Below are 12,617 nucleotides of genomic sequence, written 5' to 3'. Positions count from 1 at the left end.
GCAAACAACCAAAAGTCACGCTGGCAGGCGGTGCAGGTGCACTGCTGCACAAGTGTTCCCAAGTCACAGCCTTCAGTCACACCTGTTCCACCACCGACTCCCTAAATGATAAAGCTTTCATATGTTTCATATATTCCTCTATAAACTAAGTAAAAACGAGTTCGTCTCTTTGTCCGAGAGACAATTACCTGGCAGCAGTCGGCCCAAGTGAGACCCGGCGCCGCATCCAACACTGTTTGCCACTCCGTCGTTTCACATTTTCGTAAATGGCATATTCGGACGTTCTGGGACAGAATCGGGGTCAACGGGTTACGACAGGAAATTGAATCTACCCAGAATTCGTGGAAAAATATAAGGAAAGAATTGTCCAATTAGTTACAATAAGAAAGCTTACATTCATTCCCATTTATGGCAATCTTTCTACGAACACTAGATGGAATTATTAAAGAGAACAATGAAGAGACCTTTTAGAAAGCAATTCAAATGCATGGGTTCCTTGTGATGTTCTCACAGGGATAATCAGTCAAAACAAGAGCGGCATGAAAGTGGCACATCTGTGTCGCTTACAACACACATTCGTCCGAAGGCGAATATGGGACGATGCCAAATAACCCCCGTGTTTACCTTCGCCGGGCAACCCGAGGTATAGACTCCGCGAACCGACGCAAAGCGAATTCAAGCCTTTATACTTTCCCTTTCTGATGCTCCCTTTTCTTCCGCCTGTGACAGCTCCGCCCTCGATCGGCGAATGGCGAGCCCGTAGTAATCGCAGAAGAAGAGCGAGTAAGATGAGGCGCCTCCTGTAACACTGGGAATAACACGCCAACTGCAAGATGACTTCCATCAAGAGAGATCCCCATGCCGTGTTGGCACGAGGAGGGCTTAACACGCAACACTCGAGCAAGAGAGGGACTCATTTCGAGAGATCTCAGGTGAGTTTGATGCTGTCAGAGAGGGCGGAGGAGATGGTGGGCGGGCGAGTCTTACGAGGATATCCTGTTGATAGGCGGTGCAAGGGGTGTACGGGGCTGCGCTGGGAGGCAGGAAGTGTTCTGTGTGACACCGGATACGGGAAGAGTTTAGGGAATCAGAGATATGTCGAAGGAACGGTAGAGTCTGAAGTGCAGAATAGTGAAAATAGGACTATAACCATGTACTGTTGTGGATATAATTGATACAGAGTTTAAGAATCGGTATTGATTTCAGAATGATATGAATTATATTGTGTTTTTTTACTTAATACCTGCATACACTGATATATCAAACACCTTAATTAAACCATAGTTTTGCAGCTCCTGTCTTCGGTCAGAACTTGTCCTTTCTCTGAGAGATTAATTTTATGTCTGTTTGTTCTTCTTGTGTCCCACTTCTCTCTTCTCTCTTCTCTCTACTCTCTCTTAACTCTCTTCTCTTCACTCTCTCGTCTCTCTCTTAACTCTATTCTATTCACTTCTTCCCTATCCGTTTCTTTTTTTTCTCCCTCCTCTTTTCTCTCTTCTTTCTCCCCTCTCTCTTTTCTCTCTACTCTCTCACATCTCTCTCTCCATTCTCATCTCTCGTATCTTTCTCATCTCTCGTATCTTTCTCATCTCCCTCACCTCTATCATCTCTATCATCTCTCTCTTCTCCCCTTTCTTTCTCATTGCTCCCATCTCTCTCTTCTCTTCTTACTCTTGTTTCTTCTCTCTCTGCTCTCATTTCTTCTCTATTTTCTCTTGTCTCATCTTTTCTCCCTTCCCTCCCTCCCTCCCTCTCTCCCTCCCTCTCTCCTTCCCTCTCTCCTTCCTTCTCTCCCTCTCTCCCTCTCTCCCTCCCTCCCTCTCTCCTTCCCTCTCTCCTTCCCTCTCTCCCCCTCTCCCTCCCTCCCTCCCTCCCTCCCTCCCTCAATCCCTCCCTTCACTTCCCTCTCTCCCTCTCTCCCTCCCTCTCTCCTCCCTCTTCTCCTCCCTCCATCCTCCCTCCTCACTCCCTCCCTCCCTCCCTCCCTCCCTCCTCCCTCCCTCCCTCCCTCCCTCCCTCCCTCCGACCTAATTTATGGTACCCCACCAAAAAACAAAATATATATATATATGAGTGTGATGTGGAGTGTGAGTGTTGATGTGTTGAGTGTTGAGGTTGAGCGTTGAGTGTGAGTGTTGAGTGTTGAGTGTTGAGTGTGTGTGTTGAGTGTTGAGTGTTGAGGTTGAGTGTGAGCGTTTGAGTTTGAGTGTGAGTGTGAGTGTGAGTGTGAGTTGTGAGTGGGAGAGAGAGAGAATCCACTGTTTCTCTATATATGCCAGTCTGCTATCTATCTATCTGTCTATCTATCTTTTTATCTTGTTCTCGTATCTTATCTACTGTCTGTGTCCAGTCCATCTAGCTCTGCCTCTCTTGTCCCATATCATCTGTCTCTGTCTGTATTCTGTGTCGTGTCTGTGTCTCTTTGACCTTCTCGCAGTCCTCTGTCTATCGCTTGTCTCTATACTCTGTGTCTAGTCTAACCCTGTCTCGTCTGTCTCTGCCTCGTCTCTGTTCTGTCTTGTCTCTGTCTCTGTCTCTGTCTCTGTCTCTGTCTCTATCTCTGTCTAATGTCTCTGTCTGTCGGCTTTTGGCTCTGGCTCTGGCTCTGTTCCATCTCTGTCTCTGTTGTTGGCCTGGCTCTGGCTCTGTCTAATGGCTCTGTCTCATCTCCCTGTTCCGTCTCGTCTGTCTCTCGGCTCGGTCTGTCGTCTCTGTGTCTGTCTGTCTCTGTCCTGTCTGTTTAGCTGTCTTCTGTCTGCTATTGCCTGTCTTCTGTCTGTCTGTCTGTCTGTCTGTCTGTCTGTGTCTGTCTGTCTGTGTCTGTCTGTCTGTGTCTGTCTGTCTGTGTCTGGTCTGTTCTCTGTTCTCTGTCTGTCTCTCTGTCTGGTCTCTCTGTCTGGTCTCTCTCTCTCTCTCTCTCTCTCTCTCTCTCTTCTCTCTCTCTCTCTCTCTCTCTCTCTCTCCTCTCTTCTCTCTCTCCTCTCTCTCTCTCCCTCTCCTCCCTCTCTCTCCCCTCTCTCCCCTCCTCCTCTCCTCTCCCCCTTTCCTCCCCTTCCCCTCCCCTACCCTCCCCTCCCATCCCCTCGCCTTCCCTCACTCCCTCCCCGCCCTCCTCCCTCCCTCCTCCCTCCTCCCTCCCTCCCTCCCTCCCTCCCTCCTCAGCCTATTTTTCTTGCTTCTATGTAGACAAAGTGAGGGAATCATATATTTTATATGATAAAATGGCAATATTTTCTTTTTATATTTGAAAATAGGTATATTGGTAATTATATTCACAGTACAGATGGTCCCCAAACCTCCATGTCAAATGATATAAAAAAGCTAAGTTTCCATGATGGGTGTACCCTGGGAATTGCCTGAGGGGAGGGTTGATGGTGGACTCTGCCCAACACCCTCCAGGAAACATATCTTCACTTTGTTATGTATAGCAAGGTAGGAGGCTGAAATATGGAAACATGGAGTGGACCTTAGGCTGTGAGCAGTGCTCTCTATGAGCATTTTACTTTACTGGGGACATTGTTGTGCTTGTGGGAGATTATTTCTTTTACTGCTGACTTTTATCCTGTACAAGGATATCAGTTTGCCCTACTTTGGTACATCATACCGTAAAGATTAAACATATTATTTTTGTGGCATGTGAATGTTAATGCAGATGAATTTTATTTGGATTCAATAAGTATTCCTAGTGAAATGTACATGTACATTTTCTAAAAAAAAATGTTTATCTTTATGATTAAACGAGGTTCCATGTCCCCCCTAATTGATCTGAACAGACCCAAATTTGGGATTATTGACCTTTTGCCAGGGCTCAGGCTTGCTCTGGGAAACTAGACGAGCCTGACTAATGGTCTTTGCCAGACCTGCAAATTTTTTGTTGGCAGTTAGTACCATCTAGACTGATGTCGGCCATAGGGAAGTTGCTCATTATTATTCTATGCAGTTAAAGTAACATCAAAATGCTATTGAAGCTAACATGAATGCACCAAGCTGGGGAAGTGTATTTTAACCCTTTGCGATGGGTGGCATGTACGCACATGCCATGGCATGGCGGGATATCTTGCCGGGGCACGTATGACACATGGCATATATATTGGACATGCCATTTAGTTTTTTTTTTGTTATAATCACGGTAAAGATTATTTTTCTGCCAGTGAAAGTGTGACTAAGTTGTTTTAACACTTCTCATTTTGTTACATGCAACAAAAAAAAGAAACGCACAAACTGACGATTTCAACTCCTGATGCCGCACACTGCTATTCTTATTCAGACTATAGAACCGAATAAGATCAACTATGGAGTCTATATAACAACAAAAATACCCTTCAGTCTCGATTTATCAGGAAGTTTGGCAAGTAGAGACTTTAGAAATAATGAAAACTGAAAATACAACATATTTCGTAGTATTTACGAAGAAATGGCACGGATGAAGGTATTTGGCATGAGTGGTCGCGCATGCTCGGGCGATGATATAAGCCCTCGGCAGCGGGGCCTGGGCCACTATGAAACTACCCGTCGGGAAAGTGGTAAAATAGAAAGCTATATCTACAGTATAAGAAAAGCACTATGAACATGCTATATAGATAAAGGCCTTCATCTTATATAAAAGTGAAAATGTAGGTTTATGGTTATGAAAATTGACTATGATGAATCAAAGACATCAGAGTTTGAATTAAAAAAAAAAAAAAAAAAATCTCTCAACTTTGGTTTTAAGTAATAGATGTCATATATTAGAAGTTATGATCAAATAATCAGATTTTGAATGAGATTTTTTTTTTTTCTTATCTTCCCAAACTTTGGTTTTAGGGTAATAGAGGCCATATATAAAATCGTTTTTGGGCACAGGTATTTTTTTTTGTTTTATATATAATTGGATCCCATTTCAGATAAGGGGGTTTCTTGATAAATAAATCAGTTTCTTTCCCTTGTAGGAGGAAGTTTCCGCAGGCGTAACTAGGGAAGAGGTCCCTGTTAAGATGGAAGCACGTGAGGGAACCTTATCATTGGAACGTTCAACATGACAAGAGTGCAGACCTCTTTTGGCGGAATGTGGCTCTCAGTCTCGATAAACACTGATGTACAGCTGGAAATCTGCCACTGCCTCATGTTGTCTTCCGGCTGGTCATCCCAATGTTCTGCGAGACTTCACAGCGTCAGGTAAAAGAATAAAGATACAGGACAACATTTTGTAAGTTCAGTTCACCATTTATATATTCAGAGATAATATTTAACCTGCATGGACAGTTAGAAGGGGTAAGAGGTAGTCCGTAATACCATTTTCAAAAAGGAACATGAAAAAAAAGGAAAACACATTCCTTGATCATATACTGTAAATGAAAATAGCAGTAAATATATATACAGATTCCTCTGGATAAGTAAGTCTTTCTCAGGTGACTGTCCTTTATACCTGTGGCTCTATAAGGAAAGGGTACTAACCTACATAAATATATCGAAAGGAATATGAATCCATTTTTTTGTTGTGTACGTTTATTGGATGTCCCAGGAAACTGTGCTATTGTTTTGTAGTTTCTTATTGCTAAGTTAGCTTGTAGATGAATCTGTCTGTCTGAGCAGAGGATTTTTTATTATATTGTCCAGTGAAAAACCAAAGTGATGAGTAACGTCCATTTTATTCTCTTTTACTATAACTTTTCATTTTGTAATACCTAAATATTTTAACTTCAGCCCTTTATCTTGATGTACATTAATTTTTTTTGTTTAGCTTGCATGTAATGAAAATCAAGAGCAGAGTGAAACAAACCCAAACCAATCCCCCCCCCCAACCCCCAGATACAAATAATTAAACTACAGGACAGAGCCCAAATGGCGGGCATAAGTTTGATGAAATTGCCGAAAGTGTTTCGGATTTTTTAGATTAATTTATTTTATAATGTCTTTATTAAACTTGCACACCATTTTAGACTCAAGATTCTTGGAATCATGGATTCCAGGATTTCCTTGGATCTATTATCACCTCCAAATAGGGAGGTGGGATAGTTGAAATATCTTTCTTGCAACACTGTCCCCACTAGTTTTGTATTATAATATCTGAGAAATGAGAAAAATATCACAAAGACTAAAATAAAATGCAATCAAATTGTAAAGATGGTATGTTTTGACATACAAATAGTAAGCAAAATGAAATAGGAATAATATTAAAAGTTTCTTGATAAGTGTGTACAGTGTTATTGCCTTTCATGGGCAAGTATATTTTGGCTTATTAACACCTCCCTTTTGATCTGGTGATGTGGATGGATCAATCATGAAAAAATATTGCCTTGAGGAGCAAATTGATGTGAATTTACCCTCATGGGAAAATCTGCTGTGGACCAGGATATGTGAACTTACGTCATGAGTGTTTCATCAATGAGTGCACAAAGCCTTGGAGGGTGAACCATGACGGACGAGCATTGGCATCCTGAAGAGGATGCCATTTCCATGCTCAGGGTCGGTTCCTGCCTGCCAGAACTGGGTGGCTACAAGTTATATCACAAAAAAATTGCATATTCTGATTTTTTTTTTTAATGAAACATTACAAAGTGTTACTTATTATATTATTGCACTGAGTATATGGATAAATAAAGAGATGATATAGAGTCTGGCAAGGAAAACAGTCTATTACCATCTGGATAAATCAAATGACAAATATATACACTGGAAAATGACGAAAAAAGCTAAAAACCAAACCGAAAAGAGAAAATATATTGGCAAAAGGAATGCATGGAGTCTTGTCAAATGAGTGTTCATTTGCGTCCAGCAGGAATGTCCACTCAATGTAGACCTAATGCTTGTTATGGACAACAGATGGCATTGAAGCATCTGGATCCAAGGGATCGGCCTAGTGGGTTTACATGTGTTGAGTTATATGTGCAGATGATATGCAGTCAGTCCCCATCCCAAAGGGACATAACGAGCTAACAAATTTGAGAGAGTTTCCTTGTATTTTTATTTTATTTTTTTTTCCAACCTAATATATTCATGGTCAATTATTTATATTTCGTTATTTAATTTTCCTCGAATGAAAGTCCTTGCTGACTTATAGATCAGATAATTGCAAGGTTAATATTCAGAACATGCGCACGCAAGCTTGCATATTTGAATGTTAATGTGTATAAAAGAATTTTGTTAAATCAAGGTCATAAAAGAGGTAAAAAATGCACAAAACAATGAAATATAACAAACACAAAACTAATATAATTATGTAATGAATAATATAGAAGCATTAAATGATACTAATTGAACATAATACTTGACAAAATGTACAGTACTAATGTTTGATAAAACTTTGGCTTGAATGTCATCCTATGTCCATCTTTGTGCTTGATTGTTAACAATTACCTTTTTCACTTTAATAGAAGCTAAACTCGGTTAATATTGCTATAAGTTTTTACTTTAGATTTTTCAAAAATCAAAGTAACAGTGCTACTTTAAGATAACGCTGATATATTACATAGGTTTTGTTATACGCACAGTACTTTGAATGTTTACCATATTGATGTAAATTTTGAAGTATGATGTACTCTTTTGTTTTGAAACTAGCAAAATGTTATAGCATGATTTAATATAAAAGTGCAGGTGATAGACAACAATAGTTATTTAAGTTTTTTTTGCATTCATACAAGGTGTGCCAGAATGAAACCCTCACTCTGAAATCAAGAAGGGTAAATTGTGCAGAAACTCCTTGTTGATTAAAAAATTTATGCCATTTTTTGTGTAAAATAAGTTCATAAAACCAAAACCCACAATAGATAGTGGTGCAAACATCGCACGCTGTATAACATGTTAACCCTGTACTGCCTTGGCATGGTATATACATAGACATGGCATGCCTGGCTATATATGGGGGGCATGTGCATATTATTTTTTTTTTTTTTACATGGTGGCTGCGTCATGTTTTCTGGGGGCATGTACAGTCATGCCACACTGCCATGGTGCTTAACATGAGCCCCAGAGTGAACCTGGGCACTATGAATACAGCCTGGGAGAGAGGACTTCGCATTCGGGAAGCCACCCTATGGCATTGGGATAAGATGTAGTGAATATTGATTTCCATAACGATTAAACTAATCATACCTTGATTTAATGCTTATAATATTTTTGTCCCCAGCGCATTTAAACGCATGGATGACGATTGATCGTTTATGTGACCTGAATGGTGACCAAGTTTAAACTTCCACCAGCGTTATTCCTCGGTTCCCCTGGTGCCATCACTGTCACACCAGAAGAACTGAAGTTTAGCAGAAAATGATGCAACAATTAGTGAGTGAAGGAGTCATCATTTCTTAATTATAGTTGTGTCATGACTGTACAGTTGGTGTTATCTTTTATACTGTTAAACTGTCAAAGTCTTAGACTTGGATGATTTATTGGCATATTTACCTTATCATACAAAGAATGTAAAGAAATGAAATGTATATTTTAAAAATATTTAAGAATGCTCTCCAACAATATTCTGGAGCTCTGATCATATGTTTAGAATAGTATTTAATAAGCATTTCTTATTTACATGTTTATGAAGTGTGGAGTAAGATTTAGAATGCTGACAGAATTATGGACACTTTTACCATTTATACTTTCTGAATTCTGAGGAATGTCTAAGTCAGCAAATTGTGAGTGCTTTCAGTTTGGAAGAAAGAGAAAGGGGATAGAATGTGTCGTGGGAGATTTAGAGAAATTGATAGTATATATTAACATGATTACATTAGATTTAAGTATTAAGGGATGGTGATGGATTTTAGAAAGTCTCTTAGAAGAAAGAAAGAAAAAAAATGTCTGGTTTAAAACTGCTGGTAGGTTTAAGGTAAGCATTTAGCACCCAATAAATGCAGACTAAAATCTAGGATATTACTGAATAATGATGCAGAAGGACAGAAAATGTATTTTTCCAATTTCTTGCAGTGATGATTGTGAAAGGGTTATGTTTAGTGGATGTCATGTTGAGAATGATCATGACACTGGAAAGCTTTCATTTCTTACTACATTAGCATAATAGTATGGAAACAGATTTACAGTTTTTACTTTTTTTGATAGTAACATCATGTGGGGTTTATATTTCAGCAGTTTGGATAAAACAGCAAATAGTTAATGGTTGGTTGCAACAATTAAAGATACACTCTCACTCAACCTGAGAAATAGATTGCGGAGGTCGTAGTTTTGGGGTATGGAAGTGTCACATTTGGGGCCGATTCGCGCCCCAAATGAAATTCATAAGGGTTAAGCGGCCTAACGCAAAATCAGATTTGTGAGCAATTGTGTCAAATTGACTTTTGACTGTGTTGAAGGTGCAACCAAAGATTAAACAAGTTTATGTTTTTTTTCACCAATATTGTGCTCCAGAAATGTTGACAATGTGGAGATTTTAAACAAGTATGCTTATTTCAAACAGTAGAGCCATGGAGAGCAGATGTGAAAACACCAGTTTTGGTCTGATTTCATAATTTTTGTTTTTATTAATTTTATCATCTTATCATGATGTTTTTATTATCATTTTCATAAGGCTTGTTGCGGCAAAGACAATCCTTGGCTTCATCATCACATCATATTAATATTATTATTATTGTTTTTTTTAGATATTTTGTTATTATATTATATTATTGTTATGATTATTATATTATTATTAGTATTAATTATATTATTTAATTATTATTATTACTATTATTACATTAGTATTACTATTATTATAGTATTATTATATTATTGTTATTGTAATTACTGTGTTGTTGTTATTGTTATTATATTATATTGTTATTATTATTATTATTGTGTGTTGTTGTTGTTGTTGTTGTTGTTGTTGTTGTTGTTGTTGTGTTGTTGTTATTATTGGTGTTAATGTTTGTTGTTGTTGATGTTATTGTTGTTGCCATGCTATCATCATTTATCATTACTTATGTATAGAAATCATAGTTATTAAAATCTTTCAGTTTTGAATTGGCAGTTGAGATGCTGGAGATAGGAATGCATTTTAAATCTGTATGAAGCAGGTAAGTAAATCATTTCACAGTTTTCCATTGTTTTCAAACCTGATGTAAAAAGAAATTCGATATATGAAAGGATGTTTTCAACTTGTTATTTTATTTTATTTTGTTTGGTAGTCAGTGCACCACTGTATCTCTCTTATTCTCAATATTTGATGTCGTAGGACATACATAGAGTATATGTAACACCACAGTTTTTGACAGGTTGATAGATTAATAGATTTTAGCTTTACCAAAATTGCTTATTTGTCACCCTTCCAGTATTCAGTTCCATGGGACCGTCAAGGGCAAACTCCATGACCCGGTCTGGACAGTGCCGGTTGCACCTCCGATCCCAAGTATCAGGATTCCTCGTGCCTCTATGAATGTATTGTCCGCATCCTTTTCCAAGATACATTAAAGGTAGGGCTGCTTTTATTTGTATATAGGAGTAAATATAGGATATTGTTAAGTTTATTCCAATGTGTTAGCTGAAGAGAATTGGAGTTTCCGTTAGTTTTTTTATTTGTAATTTTGCAGATATTGCAAATCATTATTGAAGGTAGACATTCAGTAATATATCCTGTCACCCACCCCCCTTTTTTTTTATTTAGATTTAGATACAATAAAACAACAACAAAACTAAATAGATGCAGAAAACTCCAGGCAAGACAGATTAGCAATAGTAATGAAAGATCTCTTTAAAAATATATATTAATCTGTTAGCTCTATGAGGAAATGTAATGTCTAGGTCAAATGAAAGTAAGCATCATATTCAGCATGAGCTCTCACAGGTGTTCTCTGCACTTGGGAACACGGTGTTAGATGTGGTTGCTAGAACCAATACTGTCAAAACGAATAACTGTATTAAAATAACACCTGATAAAAAGTGGCTATTGAAAGAAATGTCAACAGAATTGACCTAGATAAATCAAGACAAAAAAAACATGCAATAACAGCATAAATAAAAAAATGTAGAAATTTTAGAATGATGAATAGGTTCTTGTGGTCTCGATGCAGTTATATGAAATCTAAAGACCAGCTGTATTGTTGAAAGTGAGTTTGTGATCTTGAAAAGGGATTTCAAAATTTCAGAGGGGTTACTTTAAAGTGTAAAAAAAAAAAAAAAAAAAAAAAAAAACTACACGACCAGGTAGCCAGTCAGTGATATTTTTATTACAAAGTCTACTAATCAGATAGAATAACGATAATATATTGATACATACATACAAAAGCGTGTGTAAAGTGAGCGTTGAGATTTGTCCAAGTGAAACATGAAGTCGCCAAAATTATGGGGTCTGCAAAGTGATCCTTACATACTTTTATAGTATGAGCCACCGTGATCATACATGGATCATAAATATCTGTTAAAGTTGCATGATTGGTGGAGTACCCAATTATTATCAAAGAAGTAAGAACAGTGAGAAAGAGGAGAAGGAATAATGGTATAATGGGTTTTAGATATGATCATGATGAGAATGTTTTTATCATTGTAAACTGTATGACATATGACAGTTTGGGGGAGGAAGGGCTGGGGACATTAGTAGGAGTGAGAAAGGGTATTTGAGAGTAGAAGACTTACTATCAAGTGATTTACACACCCCAAAATTGTTGACCTACATGTTAATTGGAATGAAATACAACAATATATAATATGTATTCTAAAAATTCATTACTTTGTAAAATAGAAGTTTGTATTGTGTTTATAGTATGGCTTGCCTAGAAAGTGAGTATCCAGAGGTGACCTGAGATTATTCCATAATCTAATGTTTGTCCTCTTTAGGCAAAATTTCTGTTTGTACCGAATTATATTGCCAGATTTCTTCCTGACCTGACATTGAGTAATGCATAATTAAAGGGTCAATCACGCATAATTATGATTGACAAGCATGCCAGCTGGCATGACAGCAGAAAGAATTTCTCAGGGCAACCTACCTTACCAGGTATGTGAGAACACCCTGCAGTGAAGGAAGCTGCCAATGCAGAACCTTTCGTTTGTCCCGACTGTACATACATGCTGTTCACTATGATTTTGTTTCATCAGTTTGTTACACATAGACACTCTATAAAAACTTAAGTCACATGGGAACAGTTGCTAGTCATACCTGATCTCCAAATTAATTAATTATAATAAATATAAGGCAGTAGTTGGACAATAATGATAAGAGCATTGAAAACCTTTCTCCTTCACAAATTCAAAGGCAGAGAACCAAGTGAGGTCAAGTAGACTTGCTACTTGAAATCCTTGATGTGTGTGTGACTTGTAGAGCCATCTATTTTGAAAAAAACTACACAAAGGGTTCAGTAAATAGGAGTAGAAGAATGGAAAAACAACATCACAGATGGATGAATCCAACACAAATACACAAAAGCCACAAGCATCCAACTTACTTATTTGTGTTTGACTTTTTTTTTTTGCATGATATAATTTCCTTTCGTTAGTGCAGCTTTTTTTCAGTTGTTTAATCGCATGCCTCTAGGTTTGGAATTTTCATCCTGAACTCAAATTACTAATGCACTCAACACAGTATTAGCCACAAGAAGATTCTTCATTCCATGATTGGTGGAAGTGATGCAGTGAGCAAAATTGATTATCTATGAGTATAGGACTGGCTGATTGTTGCATTATTATATCTATGTATGTATATATATCTATATTATAATCTG

General features: G+C 37.9%; 1 protein-coding gene across 1 annotated transcript in view; it reads left to right on the top strand.

The window, feature by feature from the left end:
- Positions 1-914: 914 nt before the first annotated feature.
- Positions 915-12,617, top strand: part of LOC119572966 (huntingtin-interacting protein 1-like) — a gene marked incomplete at its 5' end in the record, with an annotated part of 61,543 nt that continues 49,840 nt past the window's right edge. The window contains 1 exon segment of the mRNA XM_037919930.1: positions 915-932. Within this exon segment, the coding sequence (XP_037775858.1) occupies positions 915-932 (18 nt within the window).

This window comes from Penaeus monodon, chromosome 5 (genome assembly GCF_015228065.2).
Source record: "Penaeus monodon isolate SGIC_2016 chromosome 5, NSTDA_Pmon_1, whole genome shotgun sequence".
In the NCBI taxonomy this organism is placed as follows: domain Eukaryota; kingdom Metazoa; phylum Arthropoda; class Malacostraca; order Decapoda; family Penaeidae; genus Penaeus; species Penaeus monodon.
The sequence above is the reverse complement of the archived record's forward strand: the minus strand, read 5'-3'. Positions and strand labels throughout refer to the sequence as shown.